Below are 18,204 nucleotides of genomic sequence, written 5' to 3'. Positions count from 1 at the left end.
TGTGGAAGGAAGATACGTAGACTTACCCGCTGTAGCTGTGGAGATCTATTTGTCTAATTTATCTCCGAACAAGGCCTCTCCTGTGAATGGTAGGCCTTCCACGCCTTTCCTGGAATCCGCGTCAGCAGTCCACTGGCGTAGCCACAAGCCTCTGCGTGCTGACACTGCCATAGCGGTGGTGCGTGCTTTAAGCACTCCTATTTCCTTTATGGCTTCCACCATAAAGTTAGCAGAGTCCTGTATATGCTGCAGGAGTAAGACAACATCGCCCCTGGATAAGGAATCTAACCCATCAATTAGGTTACCTGACCATTTAGCAATGGCTTTAGTGATCCACGCACATGCAATAGTGGGTCTTTAGGCCACCCCAGAAGCTGTGTACAATGATTTGAGTGTAGTCTCAATTTTACGATCAGCCATGTCTTTCAGGGAGGCTGCACCAGGAACAGGCAATACGATTTTACGTGACAGCCTAGAGACTGATGCGTCCACTATCGGAGGATTTTCCCATTTTTTCCTATCCTCCAGAGGAAAAGGAAAAGATGAGAGCAACCTTTTAGGGATCTGAAACTTCTTATCAGGATTAACCCAAGGTTCTTCAAACAGGGTATTCGATTCGTTTGACGCAGGAAAAGTGACTGAGGACTTATTTTTTATATTAAAATAAGATTCCTCACACTCCTCTGACACCTTATCAGGAACATGCAGAACATCTCTGATAGCCTCTATAAGAGCCTCTATTCCCTGTGACAGACCTGCATCCCCACCCCCCCACCCCCGAGTCCACCTCCCCCTCCTCCATGTCTGACCTGTCAGCATCAGAGCCAGACTGCAGGATATGGGCCAGAGATCCCTTTTGCGGACAAATGGGAGGGGATTGAGACGCTGTCTTGGGGACTGAGTCTCTGTTCATATACTCATCCACAGTCTGTTTTAAGTATTGCATCTTTTTTTCATTGCGGGACACTTTTGTAGAAAGAGTTGAGATCATTCCCTTAAGAGAATTAACCCATTCCGGTTCAGCCCCGCTAGTCTGTGAACCCTGAGTACCAAGTAGTGAGCCCCCTGATGAAGAGGAACACTCTGCGGTAAAAGACACACACTCTTTGCCTGACATAATGTGATGTGACAGCACACACACACACACACAGAGTAAAGGTTAAGTACAATTAACCCACAAAGAGCCTTTCAGGGAGACACAGAGTTGTTTGGAGCCAGTCCCCACCGCGCCCGTGCCACTAATGCCAAGCTTAGCCGGGTCGCAGACTAAGTACCCTGATAGGGGACTTAGTACACTAGTAATCGTTCCCCCTCTGTTATGACCCCATGGTACCACTGAGGTAGTTTGGAGTCACACTGGAAGAGCTGTGCATCCCTGTCAGTCAGCGTCCGTGTCCACTGTAGAGGGAAAATGGCGCTGGTGAGCTGCTGGATCCTCTCATAGTGAAGCCCTGTCCCTTCAATGGCGCGCTGTCTTCCCGCTTTTTTTATACTGGCTGAGTAATCTGGTGCTTATAATGGAGAGAACCGTTTTAAGGCTGTTGTGCCAGTATGGGTACTGTGTACAGTGTACGGGAACGCAGCTGTGTACTGTGTCCGGAGACGCTTTCCGTCCCGTTTAGAAGCCGTGCGTCTCCATACCCTCATGCCGCCATAATGGCCGGCACCCCGCTAGCCGGGGCGCCGAATCAGTACTCACCACTCTTCATTCTTCTGGCTCTGTTAGGGGTGGTGGCGTGCTGCGGGACTGTACGATCTCCGTGATGGGCTTGCGAATAGGTCCCTCAGGAGCTCAGTGTCCTGTCAGCGGGGAATGAGACCTTTAACCCTTCAAGCGGTTGGGCCGTTTTTTCCCCTAAGTCCCACGAAGCAGACAGGCTGGTGCCATCCAGCCCTGCCTGAAAATAACAAAAATAAATGTAGAAAACTCTTCAGGAGCTTCCTTCAGCGTGACCGGCTCCTCCGGGCACATTTTCTAAACGGAGTCTGGTAGGAGGGTCATAGAGGGAGGAGCCAGCCCACACTATCAAATTCTTAAAGTGCCCATGGCTCCTAGTGGACCCGTCTATACCCCATGGTACTAAATGGACCCCAGTATCCTCTAGGACATAAGAGAAAAATGGGCTCTACTCCTGCTATAGGCATTCAATAATGTGTGTTATGCACAAGATTATGACAAATGCTTTTTAACACTAATCAAAATATTTATTATCAAGTATCTGATTATTAAATAAAGAACATACTGCTCCTGTAGGATCATGTATAAAGGTGCATACACACTTGCCGATAAAATGAACGCCGCCGCTCATTTTCACCCTTCCTGAGCGACGTCGTTCACTTTCTCGGCAAATGCGTATGCAGGTGACGACGTCCGTTAATGACCCTCGTGTTGGTGGTGCACGCATGCTCAATCTGGACTGTCGTCCAGGTGATGTCACTGAGCGATATGAACAGTCTATCGCTCAGTGTGTATGGCCGGCCGCCCAGCCCGGTAGGGGAGACACTAGACGACATTGCTCATAGAGCGACGTTGTCTAGTGTGTATGCATCTTTAGTTCAGAGCTAGTGAGAAACAAGATCAATGTATAAACTTTGTTATATCACAATCTTCCAACACCAGGGCACGTTACCATGTTGTGTGCTTAATATTTAGAAGGCTGGATTGGCTATATGTGGTGTATAGCTCCTTTTAATATAAGTAGTAGCAGACTAAGCTGAAATACTCTGTTCTGCAGTTAACATTTGAATTATTTAATTGACCTTAGGTTGTTCTACCAACCTTTTGTTAGTTTCATGCTTGTCTGAGAGTACAGTTTTGTAGAATAAAAGTAAATTATCTGGCCATACTCAACTGCATCTAAACAGTTTTTCAGGATATGTGCTTTTTTTTCTGTCCAGCAAAGTGACTGAGAATGGGAGGTAGAACATGTGGAAGCGGATAATGACGTTTGTTTTATTAACGGAGAGCCAGTGAGGTTTGCTAAGTGTACTGCAGCATAACTTATCACCGAGCACTCTCATGGTAAAAATTGTCTCTTACTTTTTTAATGAGGTCAGCCAATTCCATTTCGCTTTTTTGCTGAGCCATGTCCGTCTTGACTTCTGAATAGGTATCACTGATGATGGCCAAAAACATGTTCTGTTAATGAAAGAATCTGTTAATACGTGATAACTAAAACAAATTGAATGTAACAACCTTACACATGCATGTGGGTTGATTCAATTAAACATGATGGCCAACATGCGCTATTCTGGAACCCCCTAAATGTGCGCAGAAAGATCATGATGTCTGTAATGGGCAGATATGCAAGCAGCCAACATTGACTAACTTAAATTAGCCCCTTACAGTCTATACAGAAATGGACTCCCGTACAATGCTGGAACTTCCACAATGATGCCCAGAGAAGAGGGGGCACAGGCCCATGCATACTATAGACAGAATCAGGGGAAGGTTAACAGAAATTTCCAGGCCCTCCCCAAATTTATTCATGAGGCTTTGCAATGACCTGTTTTGCCACGGCTTGCATGCATATATCAAATACAGGAGTTCCTGCTTACTATCCTGCACACATATGTAGTACATCATGCAGCCATAATAATAATCATTTAAAAAATCCCCCATTTTCTTGCGTATTCCAGATCTTGCTCCAAGTTTTAAAGCTGGGGCATAACATAGGTTATAACACATAACATGTGTAGACAACATGTGGTAAGCCAGCTGCTGTGGAACTAACATTCCAGCATGGCCTACCAGTTCTGCTGTTATTTCATGCTACAACTGAAGCAGGGTATACTGGTGTAGTTCCACAGTTTGCCTACCCCATGGTTATTAAATACTTGCTTGAAGTGCTATTACAGTAAGGCTATTCTACAAAATAATTTAGAGAGATAAATGATAAAGTTTGGCCATTCAAAATGAGATTATACAACCATTAGTACAGCATTAGTGTTAGATAGAAGTGTGATCTCCTGAAATCATAACAAAAAAACAATCAAATCAAACTTCTATGAAACAACACTATACCAAAGGAAACATTGAAAGAGATCTAAATTATAAAAGGACAATCTGAGAAAACACAACAAAGAATACGAAGCACGTACCAACAGTATGAAGAACATAAAGAACACAAAGGATGTGAAGTATATGGGTCCCAAGATGCGATTTGCTTCCTCAACCTCAGTAAAGTTAAAATCTCCCAAAAGAATACGGAACTGGGTGAAACTGAAATAAAGAAACGATACTAATTAATTTGTTAAAAGAACAGATATTTTGTTTTTCTGGTGAAAGTCATTTAAATCAGAGCTGCTGTGTAATGTAAATATGGTATATGTAATCCAGTAGTACACTACCAAATAGGTGAAAACGTAAGAGCTTTTTATTAGAACATGCAAGTGTGGATATATAAGACTCCTATGTGACTAGTAAGTACTGAGCAGACATAAAAGACTTACAACCCTCCTAGTTTGTATAGAAAGCTAAAGTAAAAGTATGCTTCTCACATATATCTCCATGTAATAAGCACAATGCTGGGCATACATTACACAATTATCCGGTCGACCCACCAGCAGATACATTTGCGTGACGAACAGTAATCGGTCTATCAGTCACGCATGTCTGATAGATCTGATAATTGGTAGGCCACATCGGGCAGTGGATGCACTGTCACAGTCAACAGACAGACATGTCTCCTGTTCTTTCACAGGGGAAATGTCTCCTCCACAGGGGAGGAACGCAGATATCGTGGCCATAGTCACTGAGATATCTCACAGCATATGGCCACATTATCTGCTGGGTGTTAGGCTGTCAGATAAAATGTTTTGTGGTCTGACTGACATTTTGTCTAACCGTCCAGCATAAGCAATGTCACTTTTTGAGGGTAGAGTGGTAAAGTATGTTGGTGCCCTGCCTTTTCAAATGTTCCTCCAATCAGTACAATAATGTATCTGCTATGGATACAGAAATAAATGATAAAAGTGGCAGAATACCACAGAAATGGCTGGATACTAGCTTGCCCTTAACATGTTTTAATGAAGAATTTCCAGAGTGCCGTTATGCTGTGTTCCTTTCACAATGCTGCTTTAATAATTATGTTCGTATATTAGCATGAAGAAATACATACAATTATACAAAGTACTCACATCCTATTTTTTTTTTTTATGAGGTTTTGTGTTTATCCCCTTAGTAATACTTAACATAAATCCTCATGAAAAATTAAACTGTACATAAGGATGGGTGTGTATCACTGGCGTATCTATAATGGGTGCAAGGTGTGCGGTGCACATGGTCCAGGGGGACCCACGGACCGCACACCCTGCATCCATTTAATTATACTTACTGCTCAGTCAGTCCGGCACTGGCTGCAAAGCTGCAAATATCACTGGGAAAAAGGTGATTCGCACATGTGTAATAGAGATGTCCCCAGGAAGGCGGGCGGGCTCCATGTTCCCGGAGACCTGCTCATGCGCAGTAGATTAGCACAATGACAGAGTCTAATGCACTGCTGGAGAGGAGGGGGCCTGATCGGAGCCTGCACACGGACTCCCTCCTCTCTTAAAGCGCCTCTGGTGAGCATGGATAGTGATTATATAGACAATGTGGTGGAACTACTTACATACAATCTTGGAAGGTACGGAAGTCATCAACCTGGCTGCCAAACACTAAGAAGGCAAACTGGGCATATGCCAGAAAAATGATGAAGAACATAATAGAGAAGCCCAGGATGTCCTTGGCGCAGCGAGACATCGTTGTAGATAACTGGGTCATGGTCCTGTTGAAGTTCACAAACTTGAATAGCTGTCAGTGAAGAATAAGATGCATCACTATACAGGTACAGTTGCCTTTATTGTGGTGATCTCAAATCTCATATCACAACGTCCCAACATGTCACAGGCTACAGCTATATACATTCACTGGGGAGATTGTCAGTGTAAAAAAAAGCTCCACCTTCAAGTTAATATAGAGTGTGTTATACATAATGTAAAGTAAGCACAGCGGTTAGCATTGCTGTCTCAGGGCCCTACTTGTTTGCATAGGTTTAGTCACACCAAAGACCTACATGGTAGGACAACTGAGTGTAAGCTCTACTGGTGCAGGGACTGAGGTGAATGAGCAGCCTCTGTAAAGTGCTGTGTATTATCAACGTACAATATAAATAACTTCAACTACCATGCCCTATATGGAGCGCCTTATAAAATTGCAAATATCCCGATATAAGAGATTGATCCCTAAGCATTTAAAGAATTCACTCTAGCAATAATCCTCTACAATTAGGGATCGCTCAACAAGAGCTTACTGTTCATGCCACACTCTGAGGAAACAGCATCACAATGGTATGTTCATTCCACGCCGTCCTAAAACTCATATTCAGGCACTCTCATTGTGCATTCTGTCACAGATAGGTGCCTACAATACATGTGTAACAGGCACACTACTGGGAGGAGATGTCTATCTATCTACAATATTCATCACATTGACACACTTAGCAGCCCGCTTACATATTATTCACTGCTCGGCACACAATAAGCAGCAGCAGTCTGCAGTGTGTCTAGTCAATGGGATAATCTACATACCTGACCATTCTGATTTCTATATATTTTTCTCTCCCCATATATATATATATATATATATATATATATATATATATATATATACACACACACACACACACACACACACACACACACACACACACACACACACATATATATATATACACACACACACACACACACACACACACACACACACACACACACAGTGATTGATAAGTACCCGTGTTTGAAGACAGATGGCGCCACTGACGTCAAACCTGTACATCATAGTTTAGTGTCATCTGTCAAACAAAGACTGTCAGAATTTCAGATAAATTCATGGTGTACTTTTGTTTTGGTAGCTGTTGGAAGTGAGCAAATTTGCATTTTTTTTTCTAACTATGGAGAAAGTTGATTAGATTCTTGTTTTTGGGTGGAAAGACGTGTGAGGAAATTAAAGAAAGGTGGGAAGCCGTTTATGGGGACCTTTCACCTTCGATGACAACCATCAGATATTGGTTCAATGAATTCAAGCGTGGTCGTACATTCGTCCTTGATGAAGGACGTCCAGGTCGCCCAATTGAGGGGACTACGGATGAAAAGGTCAACAAAATCCATGATATCGTATTGGCAGACCGGCGAGTGAAGATCAGAGATATTGTTGAGATTGTAGGCATCTCATTTGAACGTGTGCAGAATATCCTACATGAACATTTGGGCATGACAAAGCTATAGGCAAGATGGGTGCCACGTTTGCTCAGTGTGGACAACAAGCAGAATCGAATGTTCACTTCGAAGCAGTGTTTGGACCTGTTTAAGCACAATCCGAATAAGTTTCTGCACCGTTTCGTGACTGATGATGAAACTTGGATCCATCACTACACGACCGGAAATGAAGGAACAGTCAAAACAATGGAACCGGCGAACGTGCACCAAAGAAGGCAAAGACGGTTCCTTCGGCCGGAAAGGTCATGGCCACCGTTTTCTGGGATTCAAAAGGCATAATCTTCATCGACTATTTGGAAAAGGGAAGAATGATTCTTGGGCAGGTTCGACAACGCATCGAAGAGAAAAAGGCCCCACTTGGCGAAGAAAAGTGACCACGACAATACACCGGCACACTCATCCCACGTCACCACAGTGAAATTGGTTTACGAATTGCTGCCGCATCCACGTATTCTCCAGATTTGGCCCCTGCGACTTCTTCCTGTTTCCAAACATGAAAAAATGGCTCGGTGGAAAGAGATTTGCATCGAACGAGGTCATTGCCGAAACTAAAGACTATTTCGAGAGTTCGACAAATCCTATTTTTTGGAGGGCTTGAAAAAGTTGGAATATCGTTGGACCAAGTGTATCGAGCTAAAAGGGGACTATGTTGAAAAAATAGGATTTTAAATGTCTACCAGTAATCCTTTTCTCGTAGTCCATAAGGGATATTGGGGACACATTAGTATGATGGGGGTATAGACGGGGTCCAAAGGAGCCAGTGCACTTTACATTTCTTCAACTGGGTGTGCTGGCTCCTCCCCTCTATGCCCCCTCCCACAGGGAGTTATAGGTAAAACAGTTCCCGAAGGAGAAATTACATACTTGAGAGAAGGAACATAACAACTAGAAGTATGGTGAGAGTTATACGCCAGCACACCATAACATAACTGGGACAGCGACCGCTGGCAACATAAACAGCTGAACAGGTAACACATAACAGAGAACCTGCAGAAAGTCACCACACAGATATGGGCGCCCAATATCCCTTATGGACTACGAGAAAAGGATTTCCCGGAAGGTATTTAAAATCCTATTTTCTTAGCATCCATAAGGGATATTGGGGACACATTAGTACGATGGGGATGTCCCAAAGCTTTCAGAACGGGCAGGAACGCGTGGAAACATCTGCAGCACCGCCTGGGTATCCTCTTTGGCCAGGGTATCAAACTTGTAGAACTTCACAAAAGGTGATGATCCCCGACCAGGTAGCCGCTCGGCACAGTTGCAGGGCTGAGACTCCACGGGCAGCCGCCCAAGAAAACCCCACAGATATTCTAGAGCGGGCCTTCAGAGACTGTGGAACAGGTAAGGCTGCCACCACATAGGCTTGCTGAATAGTGAGCCGAAACCAGCGAGCAATGGACTGCTTTGAAGCAGGGCAACCCTTTTTCTGTGCGTCATATAGCACGAACAAGGAATCATCTTTTTGACCCGAGCCGTCCTCATGACATAGATCTTCAAGGCTCGCACAGCATCCAATGCCTCCGGAGGGGCAGAAGCGCCAGAATTTGACGGGATCACAATAGGTTGATTCAAGTGGAACGCAGAGATGACCTTCGGCAGAAACTGCTGCCTAGTTCTGAGCTCCGCTCTGTCCTTGTAAAAGACCAAAGTATGGACTTTTATACGATAAGGCCCCCAATTCTGAGACACGTCTAGCAGAAGCCAGGTTCAGTAACATCACCGTCATCAGCGGTTCAAACCAGGAGGACTGTAGAAATTGTAATACCACATCCAAATCCCAAGGTGCCGTATGCGGCACAAACGGAGGTTGGATGTGAAGCACCCCTTGCAAGAAGGTCTGAACTTCAGGCAGGGCCATCTTAACAGCAGTGTAGGCCCCTGGGCACAGCAATGCCCTGGGCCCCCTACCCATCCTCCAGCGGTAGGGGTGGGGGGTGCTATCAATGGCAGCTTTGATGTCCCATGGGCAGTAGGTTTTGTTATATCTTCCGCTCAGCATGTAGGACCTGGAGCAGTAATTTCTGCTAATTACTCCTTTACTGCACAGATGGGCTAAACTGTAGAAGGGGACATTGGGCTGAATGAAGAAGCCCTGGTACATGACTTCCAGGGTGGTAGGGGGTGTTTAGTACATAGGGGAGAGGTGGATAGTAGAGTGGGTTTAACATTTTTCATTTTCCGGTGGGAGGGAAGCTTGCTTGACTGCAGATATCTCAAGTTCCTGAAAATATATTTCTTAGCTTTGAATGGGATAAAAAACTAGAGAGAGTCCCACCTTTCAGGAGGGACTGGGGACTTGGGGATCAGAGTTCAGGAGCCAGAGAAATTCACCAATGAAAATCTAAAACTGCATATTAGGCGTGTAGAGCTGGAGCAGAGACCAGCTGCTTGAAGGCTGATATCTCTGGTTCTGGGCATAGTAGAGACAAGGTGCAAGTGTCCACCAAAAGGGGAGGGTCACATCTTTTGGATTATACCCTCAGAAAAACTCTAAGTAGGACAGAACCTGCGATATCTGGCTGGGAAGAGCAATTAACAGGCTTGGATGGGGACCACAGCTTTCAAGTCGGATATCTCCGGTTCCCCAGGGCTGATTTTCAAAAATCTGGTACCCCTGGAAAGAGGGGACCCTTAGCTATCAGCCTAGGGCCCTTGAGCAAGAGCCCATTGAGCCAATACGAAAAGACGGCCCTGACTTCAGGCAGTAGAGCCAACTTCTTTTAGAAGAAGATTTCTGAAATCTGAACTTTAATGGATCCCAGACGTAAGCCTTGATCCACTCCAGCCTGCAGGAAACGAAGAAATCTTCCCAAGTGAAATTCGGCAGCTGGATATGTGCGTTCCTCGCATTAGAAGACATATCTCTGCCAGATATTATGATAGTGTTTTGACGTCACAGGTTTCCTGGCTTAAACCATAGTGGCAATGACCTTTTTGGAAAGTCCCTTGTGAGCTAGGATGTTCCGCTCAACCTCCATGCCATCAAAAGAAGCCGCCGTAAGTCCAGGTAGATGAACGGTCCTTGTTGAAGAAGATCTCTTCTGAGTGGTAGAAGATCTCTTCTGAGTGGTAGAGGCCAAGGGTCTTCGACGGACATGTCCAGAAGATCCGTGTACCACGCTCTCCGGGGCAAATAGAATTGCTTGTACTCCTTGATGCCGGATCCTCTTGAGCACCTTTAGGATCAACGGGATCGGAGGGAATATGTAGACCAGCTGGTAAGGCCAAGGTGACATCAGTGCATCCACTGCTCACACCTGAGAGTCTCTGGTTCGCAAGTAATAGCAGCAACGTTTCTTGTTAAAGCGAGACGCCATCATGTCGATCTGGGGGCAACCCCACCAGTCAACGATCTGCTGAAATACTTGAGGATGTAGGCCCCACTCCCCTGGGTGGAGATCGTGGCGACTCAGGAAGTCTGCTTCCCAGTTGTCTACTCCCGGAATGAAGATTGCGGACAGTGCTATTGCATTTCTTTTCGCCCAGAGGAGTATTCTTGATACTTCTCGCATGCAGTCCTTGCTTTTTGTCCCTCCTTGTCGATTGATGTACGCCACAGCCGTGGTGTTGTCCGACTGGGCCTGGATTGCCTGATCCCGGAGCAGAAGGGAGGCCTTAATCAGAGCATTGTAGATGGCCCGATGTTCCAGGATGTTGATCGGAAGTAGGGCGTCTTGAGCAGACCACCTGCCCTGGAACTGCACCCCTTGGGTGACCTCCCCACACCCCCTCAGACTCGCATCCGTCGTGAGGAGGATCCAATCCTGAATCCCGAAGCGTCGACCTTCCCGGAGATTGGAAGACTGCAGCCACCACAGGAGTGAAAACCTGGCCTGGGGTGACAATTTAATCATCCTGTGCATCTGAAGATGGGAACCGGACCATTTGTTCAGGATGTCCAATTGAAAGGGTCTGGCATGGAACCTTCCATACTGAATGGCGTCATACGAGGCTACCATCTTTCCCAACAATCTTATGCAAATATGAATGGAAACTTGAGTCGGCCAGAGAACCATGTGAACCATTTCCTGGAGAGTTCTCACTTTGTCCTCTGGGAGGAACACTTTCTGCGTTACAGTATCCAGTATCATTCCCAGAAACAGGAGCCGCTGAGATGGCTCCAGGTGGGACTTCTGTATATTGAGGATCCACCCGTGGTGTGACAGAAGTTGGATAGTGCGATCTATATGGAGCAGTAGGAGCTCCCTGGAACTCGCCTTTATCAGGAGATCGTCAAGGAAAGGGACCACGTTGACCCCCTGGACCCTGAGCTGGAGCATCATTTCCGCCATCAACTTCGTGAACACCCTCAGAGCTGTAGACAGGCCAAAGGTTAATGCCTGGAACTGGTAGTGATCGTTCAGCAGAGCGAACCTCAAATAGGCCTGATGAGGAGGCCAAATTGGAATATGGAGGTAGGCGTCCTTGATATCCAGGGACACCAGGAATTCCTGATGTTCCAGGCCTGCGATCACTGCTCTCAAAGATTCCATCTTGAATTTGAAAACCTTTAGGTAAGGATTCAAGGACTTCAGATTCAAAATTGGCCTCACAGACCCGTCTGGTTTTGGCACAACGAACAGACTGGAGTAGTAACCTTGTCCTTGCTGTTGCAGGGGTACTAGAACAATGCCTTGGGACTGGACCAACTTTGTGATGGCCTGTAGTAGTGTAATATTTTCCAAAGCTGGTAAGCTTGATTTGAAAAATCGTTGGGGAGGAGCACCGTCGAACTCCAGCTTGTAACCCTGAGAAATAAGGTCCCTTACCCAGGCATCCTGGCAGGAACTTTCCCAGATGTGGCTGAAGTGATGTAACCGGGCTCCCACCTCGAGATCCTCCCGGGGTGGACGGGCACAGTCATGCTGAGGTTTTTGCGGAAGCTGAACTGGTGGTTTGTTCTTGAGAGCCGGTAACGGCTGGTTTCTTAGGTTTACCCCTGGTGCCTCTAGCTGCATTTGATGCACCCCTGGCCCTAGATCGAAATCTGGTGGACCGAAAGGACTGAGTAGACGTTCCCGGGTGGGTACGTCTAGCAGGCGGAGTCCCCGAAGGAAGAAATGCGGATTTTCCAGCAGTAACTTTGGAGATCCATGCGTCCAATTCACCTCCGAAGAGCCATTCACCTGTAAAGGGAAGAGATTCCACAGTGCGTTTGGAGTCAGCGTCTGCAATCCACTGAAGCAACCATATGGCTCTGCGTGCAGACACAGCCATAGCAGTGATCCTAGCGTTAATATTGACAATCTCCTTTAGGGAGTCACAGAGGACTCTTGCTGTGTCTTGAATGTGCTTTAGGAAAGTCACCGTAGTAACCAGGGTCATATCACCCGAGAGACCCTCCTGAATTTGAGTTGCCCAGGAATGAATTGCAAGTGTCATCCAGCAACCTGCAATGACCGGTCTTTGAGATACCCCTGCAGCAATGTAGATAGATTTCAGTGTGGTCTCAATTTTTCTATCCCCTGTGTCCTTTACTGTAAAGGAGCCCGGAGCCGGGAGTATTGCCTTCTTAGAGAGGGAAGAGACTGAGACGTCTACAGCCGGAGATTCTTCCCAGAACTTTCTGCCCTCCGGGGCAAAGGTGAATGTATGCAAAAACCGTTTTGACACCTGATATTTCTTATCTGGATTTTTCCAGACAAGCTAAAATAAATCATCTAATTCTTTGGAATCAGGAAATGTGACAGTCAGTTTGTCTTGTGGGAGGAAAAACGACTGCTGATTAGCAGTGTCCTCTAAGGGGAGCTTTAGCACATCCCTTATAGCCAAATTGAGGGGTTCAATACCCTGTATAGGGGTGGAATCCCCACTTATGGGATCCACATCATCCTGTAAATCATCATCAGTACCTGAGACTAGTGCAGGTAAAGCGCGTTTATGCACACCTGTATTAGACAGGGGTGGATGGGGAACCTCAGCCCTGGCAGCTACTGTAGATCTGCTACTGCTTGTTGCAGTTCTTGTGTTTTGTTGGCATTTGCAGTGAGCTGAGACGACATATCAGACATCATAGTTTTAATAGCCCCCAGCCAGGAGGGTTCGTGACTCTCCCCCACATTGTCCTCAGCATTTTGTGAGGACTGACTACACTGCTCACATGATAAGGAACCATGTGAAAGAGGGGAGAATCTGGTATTACATACACTGCATAACTTGTGTTTTACCATTATGAAGTACACTCAATACACATACAACACAGACTGATTTACAATGTAAGCCTGTCCTATTGCATCTGAGAGAAGACACGGAAGAAGGGAGGACACCAGCACACCCAACGCTGCAGAGCCCCAGTGAGGCTGTCAGCGGTTTTATATATATATATCTATATATATCTATATATCAGTGAAAACTGTTTATATAATGAATCCCGAGAGGAATAGTATCTTTGCACAAATAGCGTCTCTCCCCCAGCTACACCCTGTATCAGTGATCCAGCGTGTGACAGTCTGGAGAAGCTGTGTGAGGCTGCTGCTTATGCAGAGGAAGGCGCCAAAATGCCGCTGAGCCCGCTCTGATGCAGTTCCGCCCCCCGTAATGGTGCCGGAGCTACAGATATATAGCTATACTGGCCATGTCTCCTAATCATGCTGTAGCCTCACATAAATGTTAAGTACAGCCATCGCTAGCCAGTCTCACGCAGGGGGCTATAGCGGGTCCCCCGCAGGAGGGACCCATATGCCTCACCCGCACCAGGGGACCCCCCCCCTAGCGGGGCCCCTGGTTTGTACTCACCGACTATCACCTGCAGGCAGTGTTAGGGGTGTGCTGCAGTTGAGACAGCCAAGGTGCAGTGCCCCGCTGAACAAACAACCCCGCAGTGGGGAAGCGGCTCTGCACCTCACAAGGCCGGTGACCGCCACCCCCACCCCAACTCCCACAGTGCAGGTATGCTGTTGCCCAAACAGCATACTGAAAACAAATAAAAGTTTTAAAATAAACTGAAGAAAACTCTGGAGCTAGCAGAGTGCGCATCCTCTCCTGAGGGCAGTTTTTCCTAAACTGCCTGTGGGAGGGGGCATAGAGGGAAGGAACCAGCACACCCAGTTGAAGAAATGTAAAGTGCACTGGCTCCTTTGGACCCCGTCTATACCCCATCGTACTAATGTGTCCCCAATATCCCTTATGGATGCTAGAGAAATAAATCAAAATTTTCCCAATAAATATTTTTTACCTGCCTAACATGGGTACTATATATATGTGCTTGGCGAGTCATATTAATGGGCTTAATTTGCATATAAGATATCACGCAGTGTACCTGTATGCAATCCATATTATAGGGCAACATTTGTTTTTGGTGCTAACTTTCATTTACAGGCTATCCTTAGGAGCTTACCTTTATACGTTGCCTATTATCCTTTATCATCTTTACCTTAGGTTATTGGCCCTCATTCCAAGTTGATCGCTCGCGAGCTACTTTTAGCAGCCGTGCAAACGCATAGTCGCCGCCCACGGGGAAGTGGATTTTAGCATAGCAGGAGTGCGAACGCCTGTGCAGCAGTGCGCCTGCAAACACATTTTGTGCAAAACAAGACCAGCCCTGTAGTTACTTATTCTGTGCGATAATTGCTGCGACGAGTGACTCGATAATGACGTCAGATACCCGCCCAGTAAACGCCCAGACACGCCTGCGTTTTTTCAAACACTTCCAGAAAACGGTCAGTTGACACCCAGAAGTCCCACTTCCTGTCAATCTCCTTGCTTCCGCCAGTGCGACAAAGCGTCGCTAGAACCTGTGCAAAACTACGATGCTCGTTGTACCCGTACACCGCGCGTGCGCATTGCGGTGCATACGCATGCGCAGATTTGCCGGGTTTTTTAACTGATCGCTGCACAGCGAACAAAGGCAGCTAGCGATCAACTCGGAATGAGGGCCATTGTGTAGGAAACTACTCAACTCCCACATACTTTACATTTATGCTTGGAATTTTCCCCAACTTTGGTATCTATGGGTGTTTGATCATGGCTATCTGACATTTATACCCCTTTTACACTCGCACTCCCGGGTCACTCCCGGGATGCATTCCCGGGACTGACCCCTTTCACACTGCACTAAGACCTGGGATCGACCCAGGACAGCCCCATTTACACTGATCCCGGGATATCCCTGCAAATGTATATGTATGTCATTAGGAATGGCCTTTTTCTGGCTCACATAGATGAGGTCACACTAGTCAACAAAGGGAGGGGTGAAGAAGAATCAACACAACATGTTTGGCGAATTCATTTTTTTCTATTTTTATAGGGTTTGCGGTGTATCTCTGGGTGTTTTGCGCTGTGTAACATAGTAACATAGTAACATAGTATCTGAGGTTGAAAAAAGACAATTGTCCATCGAGTTCAACCTCTTTGTGGTGTCCTCTGCATGATGATTTGACTAAATAGTAACTATAATGCATGACTATGCGCCATACCCCTGGATATCCTTATCCAATAGGAATTTATCTAACCCATTCTTAAAGGTGTTGACAGATTCCGCCATTACAACTCCCTCGGGCAGGGAATTCCAAACACGTATTGTCCTTACCGTGAAAAAGCCTTTACGCCGTATTGTGCGGAATCTCCTCTCCTCTAACCTGAGCGAGTGTCCACGAGTCCTCTGTGTTGATCTAACCAAAAACAGGTCCCGCGCAAGCTCTGAGTATTGTCCCCTTATATATTTGTAGATGTTGATCATATCCCCTCTTAGTCTCCGCTTTTCCAATGTAAACATGCCTAGTCTTTCAAGCCTTTCCTTGTATTCCATCGTCTCCATGCCCTTAATTAGTTTGGTCGCCCTCCTTTGTACCTTTTCAAGCTCCAGGATATCCTTTTTGTAGTACGGTGCCCAGAACTGTACACAGTATTCAAGGTGTGGCCTCACTAGTGATTTATATAATGGGAGTATAATACTCTCGTCCCTAGCATCAATACCCCGTTTTATGCATGCTAATATCTTATTAGCCTTCTTTGCTGCAGTCCTACTTTGGGTACTACTGCTTAGCTTGCTATCTATGAGGACACCTAAGTCCTTTTCCAGTACAGAATCCCCTAGTTTTACCCCATTTAGTAGGTAGGTGTAATTTTTGTTCTTGTTACCACAGTGCATTACCTTACACTTGTCTGTGTTGAAGCGCATTCTCCATTTGGCTGCCCATGCTTCTAATTTAACTAAGTCGTTCTGAAGAGACTCGGCATCCTCCTCTGTATTTATAGCCTTACACAATTTGGTATCATCTGCAAAAATTGACACCATGCTCTCTAGACCTTCTGTTAGGTCGTTAATGAAAATATTGAACAATAGCGGTCCTATGAACAATAGCGTACCCCCAGCGCGGCGTTTGTACACAAAGTCCGTACACGGTACGGGACTCTGTACGCAAACGGTGTACAAAGTACGTAGGTTGTGTACAGAGTATAGCGGCCGCAGCGGCTTTCTCTTACGCTTCCTGGACGCTCCCCAGGGCTCAGAAAGATGACATCATCTTTTCTGAGCCCAAGAAAGCTCCAAACCGAGGCCTTTTAACAATCCCAGGATAGTGAATCCCGGGACAGCTTCCCGGGATAGTCCCGGGACCAACCCTGGTCGAGACCTGGGTTGAAATCCCGGGATGCTCGTCCCGGGAAATTGACCCTGTACCCTTTCACACTGAGAAAAATCCCGGGATGATGCGCAATCACGTGCAAAATCCCGGGATTTTCATGCGAGTGTAAAATGGGTATTATTGTCTCAAATTGTTGGAGCCGCCATAAAACATTCAATCTAATTAATTTGGTATCTAAATCATTGTGGTCTTAGGCCCTGTTTCATGCAACTGGTATGTACATTACACTCGAAATTCTCCCAACATTGGTATCCATGGGCGTTTGATCACGGCTATCCAACATTTCTTGGTTCATATCACTGAAGCCGTTACAAATACTAAACTCAATAACCTTGGTATCTTAATCAGTGTGTGTGTTTTCAAGCCAGAAGTGCATATTGTCAGCATTGTGACTTTACCTATTGGGTGAACATCTGAATGCAACACCCTTTTAATTATACAGTATATATGTTTCTGGTTTGTTTTTGTGTAGTTGTATACTTTGTTGAGACTATTTTTCCCTCAATTTTATTTGGTTCATTTATTAAAAGTTTTATATCATTAGTAGGTCAGAGCTCTGGTTTTGTCATTGTGAAATGACATGCTTTACCAGTTGATCAGTGGGAGGGTATACTGGGACTTCTAGTTTCACAACAGCTGGAAAGCCACAGGTTGACCAGGCCTGCTAAAAACTCTCTCATGAGCAGGCCCTTACTTTTCAGGTCTGTATGTATATTGTCCTCTACCTTGTATGTCTGTGCTTTATGTGTGCTTCATTTTCTTATCTGATGCTATCCCTGTTGTGAGACATCTGCAGCCTAATTTGTGTACAAGCGATAGCACATACAGTAAATTAAATACGTGCTATAAATATTACATGAACTATTACCTTAAGCCAAGCAAAGAACACGGTTACAGCAGCAACATTATTAAACTGTTTCTGCCAGTAGGCTATAGATTCAAAGTTAGGAAAAACATTCATGTCCACTAAGAGGTCCTTCAGTGGTCCTTCCACAGCAGACATCCTGTGTAGGTTGATTGCCACCGCCACCACAGAGAGCTGCAGGCAAGAGAGATGTCGGAGTAAGCAAATGCTCAATTCTTACAGTAATGTTTCACATTGGGACTGACTACTGGGCCAATAGACACACTAAAAATTAGATATTACAAATATATTGGTTTTATTCATTACAGATGCTCCACTATACCCATGGTCTCCAGTGTCCCCCAGGGATGACTGAGAAATACTGTTTAATGCATGACAGTACTACAGAAGCTATATACAGTACTTCAGAAAGCATGTCTTCTGTCAATCAAGTAAACATTCTTTAAAAAAATATCACAATCGTATCAGGTTATAAGACCTTATGCTACAGAA

General features: G+C 45.6%; 1 protein-coding gene across 2 annotated transcripts in view; it reads right to left on the bottom strand.

Moving 5' to 3' along the window:
* The window catches only part of PKD2 (polycystin 2, transient receptor potential cation channel), a 208,337-nt gene that overhangs the window by 54,114 nt on the left and 136,019 nt on the right, over positions 1–18,204 (bottom strand). For both annotated transcript variants that reach the window (XM_063916973.1, XM_063916982.1), the window contains exons 7-10: positions 17,716–17,886; positions 5,613–5,794; positions 4,102–4,222; positions 3,041–3,139 (exon numbers count right to left, since the gene is read on the bottom strand). In XM_063916973.1, coding sequence (XP_063773043.1) covers positions 3,041–3,139; positions 4,102–4,222; positions 5,613–5,794; positions 17,716–17,886 — 573 coding nt within the window. The remainder of the gene's footprint in view (positions 1–3,040; positions 3,140–4,101; positions 4,223–5,612; positions 5,795–17,715; positions 17,887–18,204) is intronic.

The sequence above is a fragment of the Pseudophryne corroboree genome, chromosome 1 (assembly GCF_028390025.1).
Source record: "Pseudophryne corroboree isolate aPseCor3 chromosome 1, aPseCor3.hap2, whole genome shotgun sequence".
Lineage (NCBI taxonomy): Eukaryota > Metazoa > Chordata > Amphibia > Anura > Myobatrachidae > Pseudophryne > Pseudophryne corroboree.
This window is presented reverse-complemented; position numbering and strand designations above follow the sequence as displayed.